This window comes from Heptranchias perlo, chromosome 13 (assembly GCF_035084215.1).
Source record: "Heptranchias perlo isolate sHepPer1 chromosome 13, sHepPer1.hap1, whole genome shotgun sequence".
Taxonomy (NCBI): Eukaryota; Metazoa; Chordata; class Chondrichthyes; order Hexanchiformes; family Hexanchidae; genus Heptranchias; species Heptranchias perlo.
In genome coordinates this window covers 7,273,398-7,298,700 of record NC_090337.1, presented here as the reverse complement: position 1 = coordinate 7,298,700, position 25,303 = coordinate 7,273,398, and the positions used below count along the sequence as shown (strand labels likewise).

Below are 25,303 nucleotides of genomic sequence, written 5' to 3'. Positions count from 1 at the left end.
TCAAAGAATTCAATAAGGTTTGGTCGAGCATGACCTTCCCTCTTGAAATCCAGGCTGACTATTTATTTTCGGATTCTAGATGTTTTTCTATTACATCTTTGAGTAAGGATTGCAATATCTTTCCTACCATCGAAGTTAAGCTAATTGGTCTATAGTTTCCTGAACTGGTTCTATCTCCCTTTTTTTAAATATAGGAATCACATTTGCTGTCTGCCAGTCCTCTGGCACTACTCCCTTTTTCTAATGAATTTTCATATATGTAATAGTGCCTCTGTTATCTCTTCCCTAACTTCTTTTAATATGTGCAGATGCAATCCATCCAGATCAGGGTTTTTATCCTCTCTCTAAGTTTGATTAGTTTATCAATTATCTCTCCCCTTTCTATCTTAAATGTTTTTATCTTTTTTGATCTCCTCTTCTAATGTCATGCCCACCACGTTAGTCTCCCTGGTGAATCGAGGCAAATTAATTATTCAATATTTCTGCCAATTTGCTGTCATTACCTGTGAGTTTATCATGTATGTCCCCTAGAAGCCCCATCCCTATTCTGATTTTTCTTTTGTTTTTTATGTCTGTAGAATACTTTACTATTTCTTTTTATATTCCTTGATAATTTAAGTTTGTAGTTTCCCTTTGCCTTCCTAATTGTTTTCCGAAACCTTTTTGTGTTCCCTCTTGTCATCCCTCCCTTTTTGTCTATGTACTTATTGTATGCCTTTTTTGTTAATTTCAATTTTGCCCTTATTTCTTCATTCATCCATGGTGTATCATTACTGGCTAATATGTCCTTGCTTTTTAGTGGGATGTTTCTCCTGGACTCTATTGGTCACTGTTTTAAATGTTTCCCACTGTTATTCAATTTCTTTATCAGTACATTTTTCCAGCTTATTTTCCCTAGTTCCATTCTCATCCCCAGAAAAATCAGCTTCTTTCCAATTAATTATTTTGGTCTTTGTCTTACTTGCATTCTTCTCAATCTTTATCTTAAACCTTCTTATGCTGTGATTGCTATTACCTAGATCATCCTCTATGCTTACTTCTCTTATCTGTTCTAGTTGATTTCCCATTACTAGATCCAGCAGTGCTTCCTCTCATGTTGGGCTTTTTATATACTGGCTAAGAAATGAGTCCTGCACACATTGTTAAAAACTCTATTCCCTGTACCTGTTTACCTATCTTTTTGCCAATTTATTTGGGGATAGTTAAAATCTCCCATAATAATAATTATATGTCCATTACTCATTTCACATTTGCTTATATATTTCTTTCTCCACCTCCTTTCCACTATTAGGTGGTCTGTAATATACCTCTATTAGCATAAACAATCCCTTCTTGTCTTTTATTTCAATCCATATAGATTCTGTTTATACCCTTCTGTTAGTTACATTCCTTTTCTCTACTGCTACTTGGATTTAACAGTATGACATTTAGTTAACTATGGGACTTCAGATACTCCTTCTTTTGAAAGATGCATACGAATGGGTTACAGTTAGCAATGTCACATGAACAAGTAGCAATCAAATATGAAAATACTTAATTGGAGGAGGGCTAATTTCAGTGAGTTAAAAAGGTATCGTGCCCAAGTGGATTGAAATCAAAAATTGGGAGGCAAAACAGTAATTGAACAATGGGAGGCCTTCAAGGAGGAGTTAGTTTGGGTACAGAATAGACACATTCCCACGGATAAAAAATATGATCTCATGGAGGCAGAGGGTATAACTGAGGTACTAAATGAATACTTCACATCTGTCTTCACTAGAGAATATGATGCTGCCATTGTAGCAGTAAAGGAGGAGGTAGTAGTGATATTGGATAGGATAAAAATAGATAAAGAAGAGGTACTTAAAATATTGGCAGTACTCAAGGTAGAATTTACCTGGTTCAGATGGGATGCATCCTAGGTTACTGAGGGAAAGGTGGAAGTTATGGAGGCTCTGGCCACAATCTTCCAATCCTCCTTGGGTATCGGGTTGGTGCTGGAGGATTGCCAATGTTACACCCCTGTTCAAAAAGGGAGATGGGTATAAACCTGACAATTACAGGCCAGTCAGTCTAACGTCGGTGGTGGGGAAACTTCTAGAAACAATAATCTGGGACAAAATTAATTGGCACTTGGAAAAGTATGGGATAATAAATGAAAGCCAGCATGGATTTGTTAAAGGAAAATCATTTTTGACTAATTTGAGCAGAGAGGGTTGAAGCACAGTGCATTGTGAACAGAGTAGATTGTGAACGGAGTAAGAACTTAAGAATTTGGTGAGAGGGGGATTCTGTTAAAGCAGTGTGTAAATTGAAATTAAAATTTAACAGAACTTCAAAAGAAACTGCAAGTTAGGTAACAGTTAACAGAAACTGCAAGTCAGTGGCAGTTAACAATTAACGATCTAACAGAAACTAAGTCAGTGGCAGTTAACAATTAACAATCAAACAGCTGAAAGTGATTGCCTGAGTAGCGGGTGATTTCTGTTAGCTGGAAACTGATTAAGCAGTTGTAACAGCTGTTCTCAAAAGGATATAAAGCAGAAGGTTATCTGCTGAAGCACAAAGTGCATTCTGAACTGAGTGAGAACTTTGAGAGGAGAGGAGAGGAGAGGAGAGGAGAGGAGAGGAGAGGAGAGGAGAGGAGAGGAGAGGAGAGGAGAGGAGAGGAGGACAGTGAACAGAGAATAGGAGCTCTGAGACCTGGAATAAAAGGGTAGGTTAATTGGAGTAAGTAAATTTAATAATAAAGTATTAAAGGGAGTTCGGGGGGGGAAAAAAATTCTAAATATAATGTACAGGCAGCTGAGACCCATTGCCTGCAATTCCTGTGCCATGTGGGAACTTCAGGATGCTTCATGTTTCTGTAAGGAAGAGTAAGAAGGCAGTGCAGGGGTCCCCTGCGGTCATCTCCCTCCAAAACAGGTATACAGTTTTGGATACTGTTGGGGGAGATGGCTCACCAGGGGAAGGTGACAGCGGCCAGGTTCATGGCACTGTGGCTGGCTCTGCTGCACAGGAGGGCAGGAAAAAGAGTGGCAGAGCTATAGTGATAGGGGACTCGATTGTAAGGGGAATAGACAGGCGTTTCTGCGGATGCAACCGAGACTCCAGGATGGTATGTTGCCTCCCTGGTGCAAGGGTCAGGGATGTCTTGGAGCGGCTGCAGGACATTCTGGAGGGGGAGGGTGAACAGCCAGTTGTCGTGGTGCATGTAGGTACCAACGATATAGGTAAAAAACGGGATGAGGTCCTACAAGCTGAGTTTAGAGCGTTAGGAGTTAAACTAAAACTAGGACCTCAAAGGTAGTAATCTCAGGATTGCTACCAGTGCCACAAGCTAGTCAGAGTAGGAATGACAGGATAGCTGGGATGAATATGTGGCTTGAGAGATGGTGCAAGAGGGAGGGATTCAAATTCCTGGGCCATTGGAACCGGTTCTGGGGGAGGTGGGACCAGTACAAATTGGACAGTCTGCATCTGGGCAGGACTGGAACCAATGTCCTAGGGGGAGTGTTTGCTAGTGCTGTTGGGGAGGGTTTAAACTAATGTGGCAGGGGTTGGGAACCGATGCAGGAAGTCAGTGGGCAGTAAAGTGGTGACAGAAACAATAGGCAGTAAGGGAGAGTGTACAAAACATGACCGGACAGATGGTCTGAGAAAGCAGGGCAAAGACCAAGGGAAGTCTAGATTAAACTGCATTTATTTCAATGCAAGAAGTCTGATGGGCAAGGCAGATGAACTCAGGGCATGGATGGGTACATGGGACTGGGATGTTATAGCTATTACTGAAACATGGCTAAGGGAGGGGCAGGACTTGCAGCTCAATGTTCCAGGGTACAGATGCTATAGGAAAGATAGAGCAGGAGGTAAGAGAGGAGGGGGAGTTGCGTTCTTGATTAGGGAGAACATCACGGTAGTAGTGAGAGGGGATATAGCCGAGGGTTCGCCCACTGAGTCTATATGGGTAGAACTGAAAAATAAGAAGGGAGAGATCACTTTGATAGGATTGTAGTACAGACCCCCAAATAGTCAACGGGAAATTGAGGAGCAAATATGTAAGGAGATTACAGACAGCTGCAAGGAAAATAGGGTGGTAATAGTAGGGGACTTGGACTTTAACTTTCCCAACATTGACTGGGACAGCCATAGCGTTAGGGGCTTGGATGGAGAGAAATTTGTTGAGTGTATTCAGGAGGAATTTCTCATTCAGTATGTGGATGGCCCGACTAGAGAGGGGGCAAAACTTGACCTCCTCTTGGGAAATAAGGAAGGGCAGGTGACAGAAGTGTTAGTGAGGGATCACTTTGGGACCAGTGATCATAATTCCATTAGTTTTAAGATAGCTATGGAGAAGGATAGGTCTGGCCCAAAAGTTAAAATTTTAAATTGGGAAAGGCCAATTTTGATGGTATTAGAGAGGAACGTTCAGAAGTTGATTGGGGAGTCTGTTGGCAGGCAAAGGGACGTCTGGTAAGTGGGAGGCTTTCAAAAGTGTGTTAACCAGGGTTCAGGGTAAGCACATTCCTTATAAAGTGAAGGGCAAGGCTGGTAGAAGTAGGGAACCTTGGATGACTTGGGAGATTGAGGCCCTAGTCAAAAAGAAGAAGGAGGCATATGACATGAAGAATATAGAGATTGATGGAGTAGAGTTAAGAGAGAAATCAGGAGGGAAAAAAGGGGACATGAGATTGCTTTGGCAGATAAGGCAAAGGAGAATCCAAAGAGCTTCTACAAATACATAAAGGGCAAAAGAGTAACTAGGGAGAGAGTAGGGCCTCTTAAGGATCAACAAGGTCATCTATGTGCGGAGCCACAAGAGATGGGTGAGATCCTAAATGAATATTTCACATCGGTATTTACGGTTGAGAAAGGCATGGATGTTAGGGAACTTGGGGAAATAAATAGTGATGTCTTGAGGAGTGTACACATTACAGAGAGGGAGGTGCTGGAAGTCTTAACGCGCATCAAGGTAGATAAATCTCCAGGGCCTGATGAAATGTATCCCAGGACGTTATGAGACGTTAGGGAGGAAATTGCGGGTCCCCTAGCAGAGATATTTGAATCATCGACAGCTACAAGTGAGGTGCCTGAAGATTGGAGGGTAGCAAATGTTGTGCCTTTGTTTAAGAAGGGCGGCAGGGAAAAGCCTGGGAACTACAGACTGGTGAGCCTGACGTCTGTAGTGGGTAAGTTGTTCGAGGGTATTCTGAGAGACAGGATCTACAGGCATTTGGAGAGGCAGGGACTAATTAGGAACAGTCAGCATGGTTTTGTGAGAGGAAAATCATGTCTCACGAATTTGATGGAGTTTTTTGAAAGGGTAACCAAGAAGATAGATGAGGGCTGTGCAGTGGACGTGGTCTACATGGACTTTAGCAAAGCCTTTGACAAGGTACCGCATGGTAGGTTGTTAATAAGGTTAAATCTCACGGGATCCAAGGTGAGGTAGCCAATTGGATACAAAATTGGATTGACGACACAAGACAGAGGGTGGTTGTAGAGGGTTGTTTTTCAAACTGGAGGCCAGTGACCAGCGGTGAGCCTCAGGGATCGGTGCTGTGTCTGCTGTTATTTGTCATTTATATTAATGATTTGGATGAGAATTTAGGAGGCATGGTTAGTAAGTTTGCAGATGACACCAAGATTGGTGGCATTGTGGACAGTGAAGAAGGTTATCTAGGATTGCAACGGGATCTTGATAAATTGGGCCAGTGGGCCGATGAATGGCAGATGGAGTTTAATTTAGATAAATGTGAGGTGATGCATTTTGGTAGATTGAATCAGGCCAGGACCTACTCCGTTAATGGTAGGGCGTTGGGGAGAGTTATAGAACAAAGAGATCTAGGAATACAGGTTCATAGCTCCTTGAAAGTGGAGTCACAGGTGGATAGGGTGGTGAAGGCATTCAGCATGCTTGGTTTCATTGGTCAGAACATTGAATACAGGAGTTGGGATGTCTTGTTGAAGTTGTGCAAGACATTAGTAAGGCCACACTTGGAATACTGTGTACAGTTCTGGTCACCCTATTATAGAAAGGATATTATTAAACTAGAAAGAGTGCAGAAAAGATTTACTAGGATGCTACTGGGACTTGATTGTTTGACTTATAGGGAGAGGTTGGATCGACTGAGACTTTTTTCCCTGGAGAGTAGGAGGTTTAGGGGTGATCTTATAGAAGTCTATAAAATAATGAGGGGCATAGATAAGGTAGATAGTCAAAATCTTTTCCCAAAGGTAGGGGAGTCTATAACGAGGGGGCATAGATTTAAGGTGAGAGGGGAGAGATACAAAAGGGTCCAGAGGGGCAATTTTTTCAGTCAAAGGGTGGTGAGTGTCTGGAACGAGCTGCCAGAGACAGTAGTAGAGGTGGGTACAATTTTGTCTTTTAAAAATAATTTGGAAAGTTACATGGGTAAGATGGGTATAGAGGGATATGGGCCAAGTGCAGGCAATTGGAACTAGCTTAGTGGTATAAACTGGGCGACATGGACATGTTGGGCCGAAGGGCCTGTTTCCAAGTTGTAAACCTCTATGATTCTATGATGCCTCCAGTTGCTCGAACTCAAGTTGAGTTTCTGAGCTTGAGGCGTGGCTGGAGTCACTGCAGAGCATAAGGGAGGCTGAAGGTTTCCTGGATCATACGTTCCAGGAGGTGGTCACCCCACAGTCAGAGTTCAGGCTAGCAAGTGGGTGGCCATCTGAAAGGGTAGGAAGAGGCAGGCAGTGAAGGAATCTTCTGAGTATGTGGCACACTCAAACTGGTATTCAGCAAGAGTGTGATGACACCTTGGTGTGCAGTCTTGCACATGGCACTGTAGGGCAAAGGACTGCCCAGAGGGGCACAATGAAGAGCAGAAAAGCAGCAGTCATAGAGGATTTGATAGTCAGGGGAACAGACAGGAGTTTCTGTGACTGTTGATGTGAGTGCCACATGGTGTGTTGCCTCCCTAGTGCCAGGGTAAAGGACATCAGAGATGCAGAACATTCTGCAGGGGGAAGGAACAGCCAGAAGTCATGGTCCATGTGGGTACCAACGACGTAGGTAAGGAAAGGGATGAGGTCCTGTGGCTAGAATTTCAGGAGATCGGGAGGAAGTTTTTTTAAAAGAAAACAGGAACTCAAAGGTAGTAATCTCTGGATTATTCCCAGTGCCACATGCTGATGAGAACAGAAATAGGAAGGTAAGGCAGGTTAATGTGTGGTTAGAGACATGGTGCAGGAGAGAGAGCTTCAGATTCTTGGGCCATTGGGAACAGATCTGGGATGGGAGGGATCTGGTCAAGCTGGACGGGTTGCACCTCAAGAGCTGGGACCAGTGTCCTCATGGGGAGGTTAAGTAGTGCTGTGGGGGAGGGTTTAAATTAATTTGGCAGGGGGATTGGTACCAAGATGTCATATTAGAAAGGAGAGATGAGGTGCACAAAGGATTGCGAGAGACAGAGCACTAGAGTAAGAAACAGTATATTGTTAGGTGGGATATGAGTAGGACTAAAATAGGTTTAGAGTGCATGTGTGTAAATGCATGAAATGTGGTAAACATGGTTGGTGAGCTGCAGGTGCAAATAGGAATAGCACATGGGAATATGATGTATTGGTGATAATGGAGACCTGGATCTAAAGGCAGGATTGGGTGCTAAATATTCCTGGATACAAGGTGTTCAGGAAAGATAGGGAAGGAAAATAAGGAGGTAGGGTAGCAGTGTTGATTAAGGAGAATGTTGCAGTACTGGAGAAAAGGAAATCCTTGAGGGGGTCAAGGACAGAATCTATTTGGTTAGAGTTAAGAAACAATAGTGATGCCATTACACTACTAGGTGTATTTTTACAGGCCATCAACTAGTGGGAAGGATATACAAGAGCAAATTTGCAGTGTAATTAGAGGTGCAAAAGCCATTGAGTAGTGATAATGGGGGACTTCAACTATCCTAATATAGACTGGGATAGTAATAGTGTAAAGGACAAAGAGGGGGAGGAATTTCTGAAGTGTGCTCAGGAGAACTTTCTTGATCAGTATGTTTCTAGCCCAATGAGGAAGGAGGCATTGCTGGATCTCGTTCTGGGGAATGCAGTGGAGCAAGTGTCAGTGGGGGAACTTTAGGAACAGTGCTCATAGTATCATAAGGTTTAGATTAGTTATAGAAAAGGACAAGGAGCAATCTCGAGTAAAAATACTTAATTAGAGGAGGGCCAACTTCATTGGGTTGAGAACAGATCTGGCCTGGGTAAATTGGAATCAAATATTGGCAGGCAAAACCTGTAATCAAACGATGGGTGGCCTTTGAAAGAGAAGGTGGTTCGGGTACAGTCTAGGTACATTCCCACGTTTGGGAAAGGCAGGGCAACCAAAGCCAGAGCTCCCTGGATGTCGAAAGAGATAGAGTTTTTAAAAAAAACCTCCAGAAAAAGGGGGAATATGACAGATGTCAGGTTGATAATACAAGTGAAAACCAGGCTGACTATAGAAAGTCCAGAGGAGAAGTGAGAAAGGAAACAAGAGGAGCATGATAATAGACTGATGGCTAGCATAAAATGAAATCCAAAAGTCATCTATAGGCATATAAATGGGTAGTAAGAGGAGGGGTGGGGCTGTTTAGGGACTAAAAAGGAGATTTCTCTCATGGAGGCAGAGGGCATAGCTGAGGTACGAAATGAGTACTTTGCATCTGTCTTTACCAAGGAAGAAGATGCTGCCAGTCTCAGTAAAAGTGAAGGTAGTTGAGATACTGGATGGACTAAAAATTGATAGGAGATACTGGAGAGGTGGGCTATACCTTAACTATCCTAATATAGACTGGGATAGTGATTGTGTAAAGGACAAAGAGGGGGAGGAATTTCTGAAGTGTGCTGAAGTAGGTAAGTCACCTGGTCTGGATGGGATAGGATGCATCCTAGGTTGCTGAAGGAAGTAAGGGTGGAAATTGCAGAGGTGCTGGCCATAATCTTCCAATCCTCCTTTAGATATGGGGGTGGTGCCAGAGGACTGGAGAATTGCAAATGTTACACCCTTATTCAAAAAAAGATGCAAGGATAAACCTGGCAACAACAGGACAGTCAGTTTCACCTTGATGGTGGGGAAAGCTTTTAGAAATGATAATCCTGGACAAAATTAATAGTCACTTGGACAAGTGTGGATTAATAAAGGAAAGCCAGCATGGATTTGTTAAAGGCAAATAGTGTTTAAGTTGATTGAGTTTTTTGAAGAGGTAACAGTGTTGATTAGGGCATTGCAGTTGATGTGTATATGGACTTTCAAAAGGCATTTGATAAAGTGCCACATAATAGGCTTGTCAGCAAAATTAAAGCCCATGGAATGACAGGGGCAGTGGCAACATGGATATCAAATTAGAGAAGTGACGGGAAACAGAGTAGTGGTGACCAGTTGTTTTTCGGAATGGAGGAAGGAATACAGTGGTGTTCCCCAGGGGTCGGTACTAGGACCACTGCTGTTTTTAATCTATATTAATGATTTGGACTTTGGTGTACACAGCACAATTTCAAAATTTGCAGATGACACAAAACTTGGAAGTGTAATACAGTGAAGAATATAGTAAGAGTTCAAGAGAACATAGACAGGCTGGTGGAATGGGCGGACACATGGTAGATGAAATGTAATGCAGAGAAGTGTGAAGTGATGCATTTTGGTAGAAAGAACAAGGAGCAGCAATATAAACTAAAGGGTACAATTCTAAAATGTGTGCAGAAACAGACCTGGGGATATATGTGCACAAATCTTTGAAGGTGGCAGGATGGGTTGAGAAGTTTTTTTTTTAAAAAGAAAGGATAAGGGATCCTGTGCTTTATAAGTAGAAGCAGAGTACAAAAGCAAAGAAGTTATGTAGAACCTTCATGAAACACTGATTTGGCCACAGCTGGAGTCCAACACTGGGCACTGCACTTTAGGAAGGACGTGAAGGTCTTAGAGGATGCAGAAAAGATTTACTAGAATGGTTCCAGGGATGAGGGACTTCAGTTATATGGATAGACTGGAGAAGCTGGGGTTGCTCTCTTTAGAGCAGAGAAGGTTGAGAGGAGATTTGATAGAAGTGTTTCTAATCATGAAGGGTTTAGATTAAATAAAGAGAAACTGTTCCCATTGGCAGAAGGGTCAAGAACCAGAGAACACAGATTTAAGGTGATTGGCAAAAGAACCAAAGGTGACATGAGGATAAACTTCTTTATGCAGTGAGTAGTTATGACCTGGAATGTGCTGTCTGAAAGGATGGTGGAAGCAGAATCAATTGTGGCTTTCAAAAAGGAATTGGATAAATACTTGAAGGGGGAAAACATTTGCAGGGCTACGGGTAAGAGTGGGGTAATGGGACTAACTAGATTGCTCTTACAAAGAGCCGGAATGAGCTCAATGGGACTGAATGCCCTGCTGTGCTGTAGCAATTCTATGATTCTAGGGTAGTGTGGTCAATGTTGTGTATATGGACTTTCAAAAGGCATTTGATAAAGTATCACATAATAGATTTGTAAACAAAATTAAAGCCCGTGGAACTAAAGGGACAGTGGCAGTGTGGATACAAAATTGGCTAAGGGAAATAAAGCAGAGTAGTGGTGACTGGTTGTTTTCGACACTGGAGGGAAGTATACATTGGTGTTTCCTAGGGGTTGGTATTAGGACCTTTGATCTTTTTTTGATGTATATTAATGACCTGGACTTGGGTCTACAGGGTATCATTTCAAAGTTTGCAAATGACACAAAACTCGAATGTAGCGTACAAAGTGAAGGATAGTGCCAGACTTCTGGAGGATCTAGGCAGACTGATGCAATGGGCAGACAATGGCAGGGAAGTGTGAAGTGACACATTTTGGTAGGAAGAATGGGGAGAGGCAAAATTAATTAAGTGGTACAATTTTCGAGGGTGCAGGAACAGAGACCTGGGGGTGCACATACACAAATCTTTGAAGGTGGCAGGCCAAGTCGAGAAGGCTTTTTTTTTAAAAAAAAGCATATGGGATCCTGGGCTTTATTAATAGAGGCATAGAGTTCAAAGGAAGGAAGATATGCTAAACCTTTTTAAAACACTGGTTGGGCCTCAGCTGGAATATTCTGGGCACCACACTTTAGGAAGGATGTCAAGGGCTTAGAGGGTGCAGAAGAGATTTACTAGAATGGTACTGGGGATGAGGGACTTCAGTTATGTGGAGAGACTGGAGAAGCTGGGGTTGTTCTCCCTAGATCAGTGGTTAAGGGGAGATTTGATGGAGGTGGTCAAAATCATGACTGGTTTTGATAGTTTCTCCTTATTTACTCTGTTTCCATTGGCAGAAGGGTTGGTAACCAGAGGACACAGATTTAACATGATTGGCAAAAGAGCCAGAGGTGACATGAGGAAACATTGTTTTATGCAGCGAGTTGTAATGATCTGGAATGCACTGCCTGACTGGGTGGTGAAAGAAGATTAAATAGTAACTTACAAAAGGAATTGGTTAAATACTTAAAAGGAAAAAATTACACAGCTATGGGGAAAGAGCAGGGTAATGGGACTAATTGGATAGCTCTTTCAAAGAGCTGGCACAGGCATGATTGGCTGAATGGCCTTCTCCAGTGCTGTACCTACTATGATACAATGATAATAGAAGCTTGGTCTACAAATCAGAAAATATTCATTTTACTCTCGTCTTTCAGACAATAGCAATCAACATGATTTCCTTATCAAAGAATGATGGAATTGTTCTGGCACCAAACCAGCTCCCACCACCACAGCTGGTGGCCAGCAACCCTGGATTGATACAATACGTGGAAAATGGTCAACTGAACCAAGAAATATACCTGGCTACAAGGATCCCTCAAAATAATTCTGGTGTAGCGGAGATGCTTAAAGGAAATCTCAAGGCCCAGGGCGTAAGTGTATTATCCAAAGTGGAGAATATTGTTTTTATTTTAGTCAGGAAAGAAATGGGCAACTCAAGCATTAAAATAATAATTCCAACACAAAGCAGTAATGTAGCCATACAAAACCATGTTGATGTGGCTTGGATGCTCTGTTATTTGATGAGACAGCAGGGCATTATCCAGCTGAATAGACCTGAAAGATCTCAGGTTTAATCTCTGCTCTATGATGAGTTGTCCTCAGCTGGAATGGTAACAGGGAGCCTCCAACAGGGCTCAGCACTGTATGCCATGAAGAGAAAATCAGGTGGCTATTTAGTCACCCCCCCCCCCACACCCCCCCCCCCCCCCCCCCACCGGGCTGCAAGATGAGCTGATGTGCAGATAGCATCAGGACAGGATTGCACTTGGCTAGGATGCCATCATAAGTGACTAGCTTGGTTGCATTTACTGTTTTGGTCTATGCATGAACAGATGTTACATGGGTCAATTGGGGTGTTGGAAGAAGGAGATGAAATTGGGGGGGAAAAAAAACAAATCTGCCAAGTAAACCTTCAAATTTTACATCTCTAACATAATATGTTTACATCTCGTTGTAATCTGGATTGCAGTGCCTGAAAGGATGGTGGAAGCAGATTCAGTAGTAACTTTCAAAAGGTGATTGGATAAATACTTGAAGAAATACATTGGCTAATAGGGAAAGAGCTGAGGGAGTGGGACTGATTGGCTAGCTCTTTCAAAGAGATGGCCCAGGCCCAATGGACTGAATGGCCTCCTTCTGTTGCTGTGTGATTCCATGATCCTGTAATAAGATACACAGTGGGGCATATTTTCATCTTTACCACCTGGGAGTTAAGCATTGCCAGGAAAATTTGGTGGAATGAATCACATCCCTTTTCAGAATCTGCCAGATTTTCCTTCCATTAACTTCAATGGAAGGAAAAATCAGGCCAGTTCGGTTACTGACCTACAATCCATCCAGACAAAAATCTGCCACAGTATCACAGAATAAGTCAAACCTTTACTTTTACTTTTTTCTTTCAAGAGATACCACAAGTGAGGACCAAACATTTATTCCAAATTCTTCCACAAAATTATCATTACATTAATGGTACAGGAGAGAAGCTGTCTATGAATGATTGTTTTGTTGGGGGTTTTTTTTGTTTTCTACAATAAATCCTGACTATGAATTTTTCAAATTCAGGATTTCCAAGTTGCAAATATGTGGGATAAACTGGATACAGGGTAGAAATCAATGGAAGTGAAAACCAGGCTCTTTCTCTAACTGGCTGGTGACCCACAGCGGCAGTTAAACACCAGGGTGGCAAGTTGAAAATCTGCTTCCAAGTTTAAAAAAAAAATTTGACACCATTTTCTGGTTCTTGCAGATAACAGAGATTGTGACCGGTATCATCACCATGCTCGTTGGAACAATACAAATCATCAGTAGCTCAAATCCTTACGGCGCTGACTATTCCATAATAGCAGGGACACCCTGTTGGACTGGAGTTGTCGTAAGTACCACTGACAAAATACAAGAACATAAAATTGCAGGGCTTTCTACACCTGACTGCCATTCGGTAGGAACATCTAGCAGCAATTCTATGTTGGCCATTTTCCACAAAAAATGGTTTGAACAGTCAGTCTCAAGAATTTAGATCCCTTGCATATGTTAATGAGGTATTACGCCTGTTTAGGAACCCTCTGTCAAATTGGGATTCTTTGACCGGCCTGTTCCTCTCGGGCTTTCCAGTCGTAGCAAACGACCGGCACCAAAAATGTGATTCATGAGGCCGCTGCAGCCCGCCATTTTCTCCCCCACCCAGAATTACCTGAATGCCTCTGCCGGCAAGGCTGGTGATCTGAAATTAATCCCTTGGAGGAAAACAGACGCCAATCTCAGGATAAAGCGTCGGCCATTTAAGACTGCGATGAGGAGGAATTCTTTCACTCAAAGGGTTGTGAATCTTTGGAATCCCATACCCCAAAGGGCTGCAGCTGCTGAGTCATTGAATATATTCAAGGCTGAGATATAGATTTTTGGATTCTAGGGAAATCGATGGATATGGGGATCAGGTGGGGAAAGTGGAGTTGAGGTTGAAGATCAGCCATGATCATATTGAATGGTGGAGCAGGCTCGAGGGGCTGCATGGCCTACTCCCAGTCTTATTTCTTATGTTCTTAGCAGCTTGTTGAATGTATTCAAATGAGGCCCAAATTTAGATGAGCCTTGTGCCTCCTGGTTCTGGTTTCTTAGTTACATGCCCAAAGCTGGACCAGAACCAATTTCCCGCCCCCAAAATTTCAACCCCTATCTGTGGTCAGTTGCCTGATTACAGCTGAGACTGTAATAGAGAGCTTATTACTGGCCTCAGTACCCTTGCTCTAGTGAAGGGAAGATCCTCCTGGATTCCTTCCTCTGATCATTCAGTCACTCCAACTGGAAAAATAGTCAAGTAAGTACAAGGTCAGCTCAGCTCTAATGTCCACCATAGGCCAATCGACTGCCTCCGGTCACTCTTTCCAGGTTCAAACAGGAACAATGGCTATCTGGGTGAGAAACCAAAGGGAGGAAGAGAGTATATGGAGCCATAGCCTGACAAGTCTGTAGCTTGAGGGCAGGAGAATTTTGGAAAGACAAACACATTTCAATCGCTTTTAAATTCTATTTAAGTTTGCTCTCTAATGTAAAATGTGTTTTTAAAGTTCATTATTGCAGGGTCACTTGCTGTAGCTGTTGAGAAGACACCAACTCATTCTATGGTAAGTACTTGCTCAAAAGATGGTTTTGCCATTGTTGGTTTACAATTAATATCACTCTAGGACAAACCAGCAAGACATAATGTTTATTATGTCACATTAAATCTCTATTTTAGTTTGGACAAAATGAACACTATATAGGATAGAATGAAGGGATAAGATGGTGCTGTGGATGAAAATCCTATCCTTCCACATCTAGGACCTGGCTTCAAATCCAGTCAAAGTGGATGAAAGTTGCCTTTCCCTCATGGCACTTGGGTGATGGAGGTGAGATTATATACGTCCACCTCTAGAATATAGGTACACGTGCAGCCAGATAGAGGATGAAAGACAATTCTCTCTAGTAGAGTAGCTAGTGCATCTAAGCTGTGCTTTACTTAACATGGGAGTGTTCAATGGGACAGTGTAGATGAACCTGTACTCCGTATCTAACCCATGTTGTACCTGTCTTGAAAGTGTTTGAGACAGTGTAGCGGGAGCATTATTCTGTATCTAACCTGTGCTGTACCTGCCCTGGGAGTGTTTGAGGTAGGTAGAGAGCACTTCAGCCTACATCTAGCCTGTGCTGAGTCTAAGGACAAAGCAGCCTGCTTGATTGACACCCCATCCACCACCTTAAACATTCACTCCCTCCACCACCGGCGCACCGTGGCTGCAGTGTGTACCATCTACAAGATGCACTGCAGCAACTTGCCAAGGCTTCTCCGACAGCACCGGACAAGGACAAGGGCAGTAGGCATACAGGAACACCACCACCTGCATGTTCCCCTCCAAGTCATACACCTTCCTGACTTGGAAATATATCGCCATTCCTTCATTGTCGCTGGATCAAAATTCTGGAACTCCCTTCCTAACAGCACTGTGGGAGCACCTTCACCACATGGACTGCAGCAGTTCAAGAAGGTGGCTCACCACCACCTTCTCGAGGACAATTAGGGATGGGCAATAAATGCTGGCCTTGTCAGTGACGTCCACATCCCATGAATGACTTAAAAACTTAGGAGTGCTCGATGGGACCACTGGACTCCTGAAATAGGAAGTTTTCCATTTCTCAGCAGTCATATCCCTCACCTTGATAATCACAAAATTCAACAAGAATGTTAGTGCTGTTGAATGGAAAATGCACCAATTCGGATACACAATCAACGCACATCGCTCTCAGAATAGGTATAGTGCAGTTTACCTGCGAGGCTCTCTACAGCATCATATCGAGCATTATCACATCACATAGAGCAATGTGTTAAAGTTTACAATAGTGCTCCCCTTACACTGCCTCTTGAAGCACTTGCTGGTCAGAGGAAAACCACCAAAATTGCCAAAGGACATGTACAAATTTGGATGAGATGGTTGTTGTGTGCAGTGATCCACACTTTGTGAATAAAGCTTCAAAACCTAGGAGTCAACTTGACAGATTTTATTAAACAGCGCACATAGTAATACAAGCAAATGCTTTGTCTACACACTCGGCTGTAGGAGACTCATCGGGGGCTAGAAGATCAATTAGTCAAAGTTGTTACTAACTCAGAATTCTTAGTCAAGGGTTTCATAGCATGTTTCTACCTTTTCTTGAAACACATCTACTTCTACAGTTTCTTTATCTGCAACTGTCAGTCATCCTGATGTTACATGATTGGTTTTGGCCTAAAGCTGAAATAAGGAGCCCCATTGCTTATCTATACTGAATCATTCTGCACTCATTATCTGTGCTACATTTTACACTAACTGTCCTTGTTCTGTGTTGTCTCAACCTCCTTAATTTTATTGCCCCATACAATTCTGCACGCAATCCTCTTCCTTCACGTTATATGCTAACTATCCCATCATGCATTATGCTAAGCCATTTAGCCTGTCATGGTAAACTATCCTACAATAAGGTATTACAGGATGAAATCCATTTTTAATCTATGAATGAGCACTGGTGAATAACTGCATCACCTAACATGGGATTGAGTCATAAAAGCCAAGATGGCCCCAGATTGAATCTCCAAGTTCACACACTGCAATTGGACTCGGCGAGGCTATATTTTTCAACTGCCACTGCCCCCCCCCCGCCCCCCCCGCCCCCCCCCACCCCCCCCCCCCCCCCCCCCCCAACGGGTGATTAGAAATGGGCATTGGGCGGTTTCTACATTGGGCGGCCAATCCACAACACTGGTTTTACGCCCAGGCGGTAAGATGAAAATGTAGCCCTGTATCTTAATCGGGCAGGGATTAAAGAATCATGTTAGTATTCTCGTTCCTGATTACTGTGCAGTTATCACTTCTGGAAAGTGTGTATGCTTGTGAATAGTGGAAGAGGTCAGTGTAGACTCCCAGCACCCACCACCTTCACTTGCATAAGAACAGTCACCCCTTGGATAAGGCACTTGATACCTGCCTATCCAATCATAGGTCGCTACTGCAAAGAAAAGAATTGAGGTTTGTTGATAATTCGAGTCTGTTATGAATAGCATTGGAACATAAAACTGGAATTACTCGAATGCATCATAGCAGTTCAAGCCATCGAGTGCTGGGGAACCAGCTTAAAATAATTTAACTGTTAGGGACATTCTTTAAAAATTCATTCATGGAATGTGGGTGTTCCTGGCAAAGCCAGGATTTATTGCCCATCCCTAGTTGCCCCTTGAGAAGGTGGTGGTGAGCAACCTTCTTGAACCGCTGCAGTCCATGTGGTGAAGCTACTCCCACAGTGCTGTTAGGAGGTTCCAGGATTTTGACCCAGTCTCTGAAATCACCAGGATCTTAATCTGAAAATAACATCGTTGTCTTTGTAGTGACATCAGAAAAGTGGTTACTGTACTTTCCTTGCAATGTGTAGGCACAAAGTTTTTCATTGGAATAATCAGTGTTGCAGTTCTAAACCAATCCAGTCAAAATTACCATCAGTTCTACACGGGCTCATTAAATACATGACTGCATTAAAAACTTGTGGAAAAAGGAAGAAGTCGATACGTCCCATAAATCCGGCCTTTTTCGATATATCGATGCCAATTTCTCGCCTCTTTACCTTAATCATTTCTCTCTCCAGAAATTCATCTGATTACCTCTTGAATTTTTTTTATGTTGCCACCTTGATTATTTGCCCTCATCAGCTTTGTCAGTTCCTTTCGTCATCTTCAAAACTTCAATTAGGTCACCTGAACAGCTGTTCTTCTCCAGACCATATGCATTTTTTTTTAAAAGGAGTGGGATTGATGGGTCGAATGATCCTTTTCACTTTCCATGTTTCCTCATGTTCTTGTGTTTGTATATTTCCAGATCAGTAGTTCTCTGGCAACCAAAACCATCAGTGTCATTTTCTCCTTTCCAGCTGTAACAATGTATTATAAACATGGCAGTTGGAACACCTTAACCTTTCCTTACATCTTAAATGCCTGATATTGGAATCATCTTCGTTGCTGCTTCTCGAGGACAGTAATATACACCGAGGTAGCTCACAAGGGGAAAATGAGCACTAGTATGTTTACCCTCTGTCATGATTGTAGAAATCTACCTTCACATGACAAATGTTATTCAAAATACAATTGAGTATCACCTTGGGAGCGTCAATTCACTGGATGAATGAATTTGTATGGTCCCAGTTGCCTTTCTGCATCTTAACTTTTGTTATGTCTTGGGGCACTTTTAGATTAAGTATTTAATTACCTCCAGTAGCATTTTGGTTAATGTGTTTGTGTACAACTTATCTGATAAACCAGCAAATGTTAAATGTACATCATAAAATAAGTAAGTTAATGCTGCATTAAATTTGTGCAGAATACAATCTTATGGGAACATATTAACCTATACAGTACCAAAGAAAAATAGACCCAACTGTTACCTGTATTGCTGAGGGAGAAGGAACACATTAGATTAGAAGCATCGATATTAGGATGAATGAATACAGTGGAATATTATTTGACTGCCGTTGGGGACGGGTATGTATGAAGAGCATTCCCTCGGCATTGAATGGTTTCGGGTAGATTCAATGAGGGGTAAATTGCATATAGGCTAGAGTAGGAGTGGACTTGATGGGCCAAATGGCCTTTTCCTCCTTCCATGTTTTCTTGTTCTGCAATGTTTTTTTTTCCCCCCCCAGATCAATGGTTGTTTGTCAATGAACATCATCAGTGCCATTTTCTGCTTACCAGCTATAATAATGTATTCTATAAACATTGCCATTGCACCATATTGTTATGACTGTGGACAATATGAGGTGAGTGCCAAGTTATGTTGATGCTGAGCCATAATTAGGCAATATTTTTAAATGCTTGTTGCCAAATTAATTTATTTGTGTTTTAGACTGTACAGGTTGGTTCAGTTGGCACAATTGTATGTTTGGCCATACTTCTAGTGCTGTCACTGCTTAACACTGCAATATCCATTGCAATTTCATCCTTTAACTGCAAAGCTGCAAGTTGTTGCAACAAAACACCAGTGGTAAGCTAAATAATGAATTGATCCAAGACTCTTACCAGTACTGTATATGTGCACATTTATAATTTCTCCCTTTCCCATTTTAGAAAAGCATGTATGGGTTTATTTTAGCTGTTGGGACTCAGCAGGTCAATCACCTGTTTTACACCCCACCTGACTGAAGTCAGTGGAAAAGCAAGTCAGGTGGCCAATAGTTAGGAACAGTTAAAATCGACTTCCCACCATTTTTATTGACTCCCATTGTCCATCCCCTGGCCAGTATTTCGGCAAGATAAGAGTTAAGCCAATGAAGTGCTCTGGGCTACAGCAAGGTTATACCAACCAAGGTTGGAATCATTGAATGTTACCCCACAGAAACGGGGACTTGGCCTATCAAATCTTTTTTTTTCTCCTCATGTTTGTTTTCTTCTTTCTAGATTAATCCCACACACTCCTAATACTGTTAGATATACCTGTCTAATCAGGTGTTAGTGGCTCAGCTGCTGGTATTCTTGCCTCTGAGTTAGAAGGTTATGGGTTCAAGCCCCACTCCAGAGGCTTGAACATAAAATCTGGGCTGATACTCCCAGTGCAGTACTGAGTGAGTACTGTACTGCCAGAGGTGCTGTCTTTTGGATGAGATGTAAACTGAGGCCCTGTCTGTGATCTCAGGCGGATATTAAAAAATCCCATGGTACTTTTTCGAAGAAAAGCACGGGTGTTCTCCCTCGACAATATTTATCCCTCAAAAAATATCTAAAAGTAGATTGCCTGGTTATTGACATATTGTTTGTGGGACCTTGCTGTGTGCAAATTGGCTGCTATGTTTCCTATGTTATAACAGTGACTACACCTCAAAAGTACTTCATTGGCTGTAGTGTTTTGGGACGTCCTGAGGTCGCTATATAATTGCAAGTTATTTCTTCTTTGTAATTTCCTTTAATTTAAAAAAAAATATGGACAGTTCAACAATGGTTGTCAGCACAATTCCTGTGCAAACACACTTTTTTCTGACCTCTCCACTCCTGTTTGCTATTCAATGAGTTATGTGTATTTTGGTGTTTCTGCCTTTGTGTTTGTGTCTTGCTGTGTGCTGTACAGTTAAAGTTTTCATTAACTTCTCCTGGACTATATGCATCTTTGATCCCAAGAGCTTTTTAATTAGTGTCACATATTAGAGTTGTTTTAAGGGGAGCTTTGAAAGCAGCGTTCAAAATGATGTGGGGTTTGATAAGCTACAATTGGGGAAAATTATTTCCACTGCTCAGTGACACCCTAAATAAAGTGCAAAAATTTAAGATCACCCACCAAAGGAATGAGGAGAGGTCAGAGATGTTATTTTATCCAAAGGGTTATTAAGCCATAAAATCAATGGTGGAAGCAGAGTCCACGATAGACTTTAAATGGAAAGTGGATATATATTTGAGGGGAAAAAGCCAGGAGAATGGAACTAAAGAATGAATGGAAGACTTGCGTTTATATAGTGCCTTTCACAACCTCAGGACCGCCCAAAGCACTTTATAGCTGATTAAGTATTTTTGAAGTGTTGTAATGTAGGAAACGCAGCAGCCAATTTGTGCACAGCAAGAACCCACAAACAACAATGTGATAATCACCAGATTTTTTTTTAAAGTGATGTTAGTTGATGGATAAATGTTGATAGGTCAGCAGAGAGCCAGCACACATGTGATTGTCCAAATAGGGAAAAGGGAATGGGTCCAGCTGTTTGTGGTGTGCCGGCTCTCCAAATGGGCTGAATGGCCCCCTTCTGCACTGAAATTTAACATGCTAAATATTCCTGTATTTGCTTTGTTTTCCAGCCGATCATTGTGGTGTACAACAACCCATCTGCACAACTGAATCCCTCTGTTCAGTTGAATGGTGCCCCTCCCCCTTACAACATGACATCAGTGGCAAATGTGTATGCTGAATAGAATAGGGTTTGTCAAAATTCTACTTAGTACAAGTTGATGGCATTTGTCTTTCAGAACCTGGCCCAATATTACCAGTATACATTAGCCATTGTCTTTGCTCCCCACCACAAACTCCGTTCCCTTGCCACCAACTCCATCCCTCACCCTGGTCACTGTCTGAGGCTCAACCAGACCGTTTGCAACCTTGGCATCCTATTTGACTCTGAGATGAGCCGCTCCATCTCCAAGACCGCCTACTTCCACCTCCATAACATCGCGCGCCTCCACCCCTGCCTCAGCTCATCTGCTGCTGAAGCCCACATCCATGCCTTTGTTACCTCGAGACTTGACTATTCCAATGCTCTCTTGGCTGGCCTCCCACCTTCCACCCTCATAAATGAGCTCATCTAAAACTCTGCTGCCCGTATCCTAATTCGCACCAAGTCCATGTGCTCACTGACTTATATTGGCTCCTGGTTGGGAAATGCACTTTTTAAAATTTTCATCCTTATTTACAAATCCCTCGCCCCTCCCTATATCTGTAAACTTCTCCAGCCCTGCAACCCTCCGAGCTCTGCACTCTTCCAATTCTTGCCTCTTGTGACTCCCTGATTTTAATTGCCAATTCGATTCACTCCACGTGATATCAAGAAACAGCCGAGTGCACTGGATACAGCAAAGACTATGGGCCCCAACAACATCCTGGCTGTAGTGCTGAAGACTTGTGCTCCAGAACAACCCGTGCCTCTAGCAAAGCTGCTCCAGTACAGCTACAACACTGGCATCTACCAGATAATGTGGAAAATTGCCCAGGTATGTCCTGTCCACAAAAAGCAGGACAAATCCAATCCAGCCAATTACCACCCCATCAGTCTAATCAATCATCAGCAAAGTGATGGAAGGTGTCATCAACAGTGCTATCAAGCAGCACTTACTCACCAATAATCTGCTCTCCCATGCTCAGTTTGGGTTCTGTCAGGACCACTCTGCTCCAGACCTCATTACAGCCTTGGTCCAAACATGGATAGAAGAGCTGAATTCCAGAGGTGAGGTGAGTGATTGCCTTTGACATCAAGGCAGCATTTGACTGAGTGTGGTACCAAGCAGCCCTAGTAAAATTGAAATCAATGGGAATCGGGGAAAACTCCAGTGGCTGGAGTCATACCTAGCACAAAGGAAGATGGTAGTAGTTGTTGGAAGACAATCATGTCAGCCCCAGGACATTGCAGCAGGAGTTCCTCAAGGCAGTGTCCTAGGCCCAACCAACTTCAGCTGCTTCATCAATGACCTTCCCTCCATCATAAGGTCAGAAATGGGGATGTTCGCTGATGATTGCACAGTGTTCAGTTCCATTCGCAACCCTTCAGATAATGAAGCAGTCCGTGCCCGCATGCAGCAAGACCTGGACAACATCCAGGCTTGGGCTCATAATTGGTAAGTAACACGTGCCAGGCAATGACCATTTCCATCAAGTCTAACCACTTCCCCTTGACATTCGATGACATTACCATTGGCGAATCCCCCACAATCAACATCCTGGGGGTCACCATTGACCAGAAACTTAACTAGACCAGCCACACAAATACTGTGGCTACAAGAGCAGGTCAGCGGCTGGGCATTCTGCGGCGAGTAACTCAATTCCTGACTCCCCAAAGCCTTTCCACCATCTACAAGGCACAAGTGAGGAGTGTGATGGAAAACTCTCCACTTGCCTGGGTGAGTGCAGCTCCAACAACACTTGAAGCTTGACACCATCCAGGACAAAGCAGCCAGTGATTGGTACCCTAAACATTCACTCCCTTCACCACTGGTGCACCGTGGCTGCAGTGTGTACCATCCACAGGATGCACTGCAGCAACTCGCCAAGGCTTCTTCAACAGCACCTCCCAAACCAGTGACCTTGTCCACCTAGAAGGACAAGGGCAGCAGGCACATGGGAACAACACCACCTACACGTTCCCCTCCAAGTCACACGCCATCCCGACTTGGAAATATATCGCCGTTCTTTCATCGTCGCTGGGTCAAAATCCTGGAACTCCCTACCTCACAGCACTGTGGGAGAACCTTCACCACACGGACTGCAGCGGTTCAAGAAGGCGGCTCACCACCACCTTCTCGAGGGCAATTGGAGATGGGCAATAAATGCCAGCGACGCCCACATCCCATCAGCTGCCTAGGCCCCAAGTTCTATAATTCCCTCCCTAAACCTCTCCACCTCTGTACATCGCTCTCCTTTAAAGCACTCCCTAAAACCTAACTCTCTGGTCAGCTGTCCTAATATCTCCCTTATTTGGCTCGGTGTCAAATTTTGTTTGGTAATCACTCCTATGAAGCACCTTGGGACCTTTTTACTACATTAAAGGTGCTATATAAATGCACATTGTTGTAAAGATTCAGGTGCTCTGACCTTTTCTGTTTTTATTTGTTCTTGGGCTGCTGGCGATGCTCCCAAGGCCACATCTATTGCCCCAACTCTAGTTGCCTTGAGATGGTGGCAGTGGGCTTTCTATTCAGCTTACAATGCAGTGGCTTGCTAGGCTGCTTCGGAGGGCATTGAGTCATCCACCTACAGTGGACCAGAGTCCCATGTTGGGGTGGCAGGCTCCCCACTCCGTAAGAAATTAGCGAACCAGTTGCGTTGTAACCGTGCAGAAGCCATTTAGCGATTTATTTCTGGTGACAGCCCACTCGTTACTAGATTTATTCAATTGTATTTCACAACATGCTATGGTAGAATGTTGAATTCGGAGCCATGGTCCATGCATTATTGGTATCCATGCTTGGGTGTCTCGTGTCTTCTAGTCAAGCAATCCTCCATGTCTGGTGCACTAACTCTAATGAGCAGAGCTTGATGTGTGTGATAGTGTACAACTCGTTCATAGCGAGTGGGCAGCCCGTTTTACATCTCTCCTGATTACAAGTCAATGGAAATAAAAATCAGGAGAGATGTAAAACGGGCTGCAGACTTGCTTTCGCCACTATCGCACAAATTCAAGATCTACCCCAATTTTCAAGATGTTCAGGTAACAGTTCTGCATCTTAGAAACATTGTTAATTTATTTAAATTTAATTGACCATATCACAATTTAAAATAACAATGTCAGCCAAGCATGTTGACAAATACAAGGGTAGATTTACCGCCTGGGCATAAAACTGGCCTTGCAGATAGATCGCCTGTTACAGAAACTGCCAGTTTTCATTTCCATTAGCAGGGCGGTCAGTTGAAAATTGTGTACCAAGCAATTCCACTCAAAAGTGTTAAGAAATAGCATCAAGAGGGATGTCAGCTGAACATTTTAGCACAGAGAAATTACAAGCCAGTGTGTTAACAACTAGCATGCAGAAATAATACCCAAAAAAGTAAGAAATAACAGTCAAAGTTCACCCATATGTATTGGAAATAACACAAAAAGCTTTACTCACATGTGGTAACAGATGAATTTCAGTCAAGCGTCACAAACCATAGCACACAGTGACAGCCAAACATACCAACCGATAGCACAGTATGTCACCCAAACACTAACAAATAGCAGAGTATCACCTAAACACACTATAAAATCCAACAGCACCCAGGTAACAAATAGGGACCAAAAATGCTAACAAATAGCATGCAGAGGAATATCATATGAATGTGTGAACAAATAGTTCCCAAGAGGAATATTACACGAACACTTAAACAAATAGTAAACTGAATAAAATCAACTGAAAATGTTAATAAATAGAGCACCGATAGATTTCATAAACACTAACAAATTGTACAGGGAGGTTTGTATAGAATGCTTTAAATCAATACAAACATTGTTGCTGGAATAGTTTTATCCCCCAAGTTATTTCACTCTGCAGTTTTTCAATGGATTTGGCCGTTAGATTGCTTGTGTTGAGAGTCACTAGCTCCCTAATTCATGTCACTTGCTCTGTTCTCACGAACTGGTCCTTTTAGGACAAAATATTCAGAAATAGAAAATGGGAAAGAAATGGTTTTGAAATTAATGCTATTTTTCAATCAACTTGAAATGTAAAATGGAGCCAAATGCTGAGACTCCGCTTCAAATGATTACTTCTATGTATTAGTTGGTCGGGTTTATCTGATGTAGCTGTATTGCTATGCTGTATAATAAATCTACACAAACCTATGACATTTATTTCTTGTACCTTGAAAGTACTGAATGAAACAACAGACATTCAGCAACTGGTGAGAGATGATCGATTAGATTTGAGTATAAGTGAACGTAAATCTGTACTGTTAGCCTTACCTCCACACTGAATGGACTGTCCACAGATTGAAACAGTTTCCTTTCTTACATCTGTGCTCTCTCCTTTATTCTTTGCACTGTTTGTTTACTCATTTCAGCCTTATTCGCCACAACACCTTAAGCAATATCCAGAACATGAAATCCGTTCAACATTTCTGATC

General features: G+C 42.7%; 1 protein-coding gene across 2 annotated transcripts; it reads left to right on the top strand.

Moving 5' to 3' along the window:
- Positions 1-2,572: 2,572 nt before the first annotated feature.
- LOC137331245 (membrane-spanning 4-domains subfamily A member 4D-like) lies at positions 2,573-25,022 on the top strand. 2 transcript variants are annotated; one of them, XM_067994896.1, is made up of 7 exons: positions 2,573-2,695; positions 11,618-11,833; positions 13,210-13,335; positions 14,528-14,584; positions 18,660-18,776; positions 18,863-19,000; positions 20,797-25,022. In XM_067994896.1, exons 2-7 carry the CDS (start codon positions 11,633-11,635, stop codon positions 20,908-20,910), a joined length of 753 nt encoding a protein of 250 aa, XP_067850997.1. In that variant the 5' UTR covers positions 2,573-2,695; positions 11,618-11,632; the 3' UTR covers positions 20,911-25,022. The 2 variants fall into 2 exon arrangements, with proteins under 2 accessions (XP_067850997.1, XP_067850998.1); XM_067994897.1 differs by having other exon boundaries at positions 2,573-2,709.
- The last annotated feature ends 281 nt before the right edge of the window (positions 25,023-25,303 follow it).

Excerpts from the sequence above, each read along its gene's own strand:
- LOC137331245 (XM_067994896.1), top strand. The coding sequence starts at position 11,633 with ATGATTTCCTTATCAAAGAATGATGGAATTGTTCTGGCACCAAACCAG. Across the intron at positions 14,585-18,659 it reads AGACACCAACTCATTCTATG|ATCAATGGTTGTTTGTCAAT; the intron begins GTAAGTACTTGC and ends TTCCCCCCCCAG. Across the intron at positions 18,777-18,862 it reads ATGACTGTGGACAATATGAG|ACTGTACAGGTTGGTTCAGT; the intron begins GTGAGTGCCAAG and ends TTTGTGTTTTAG.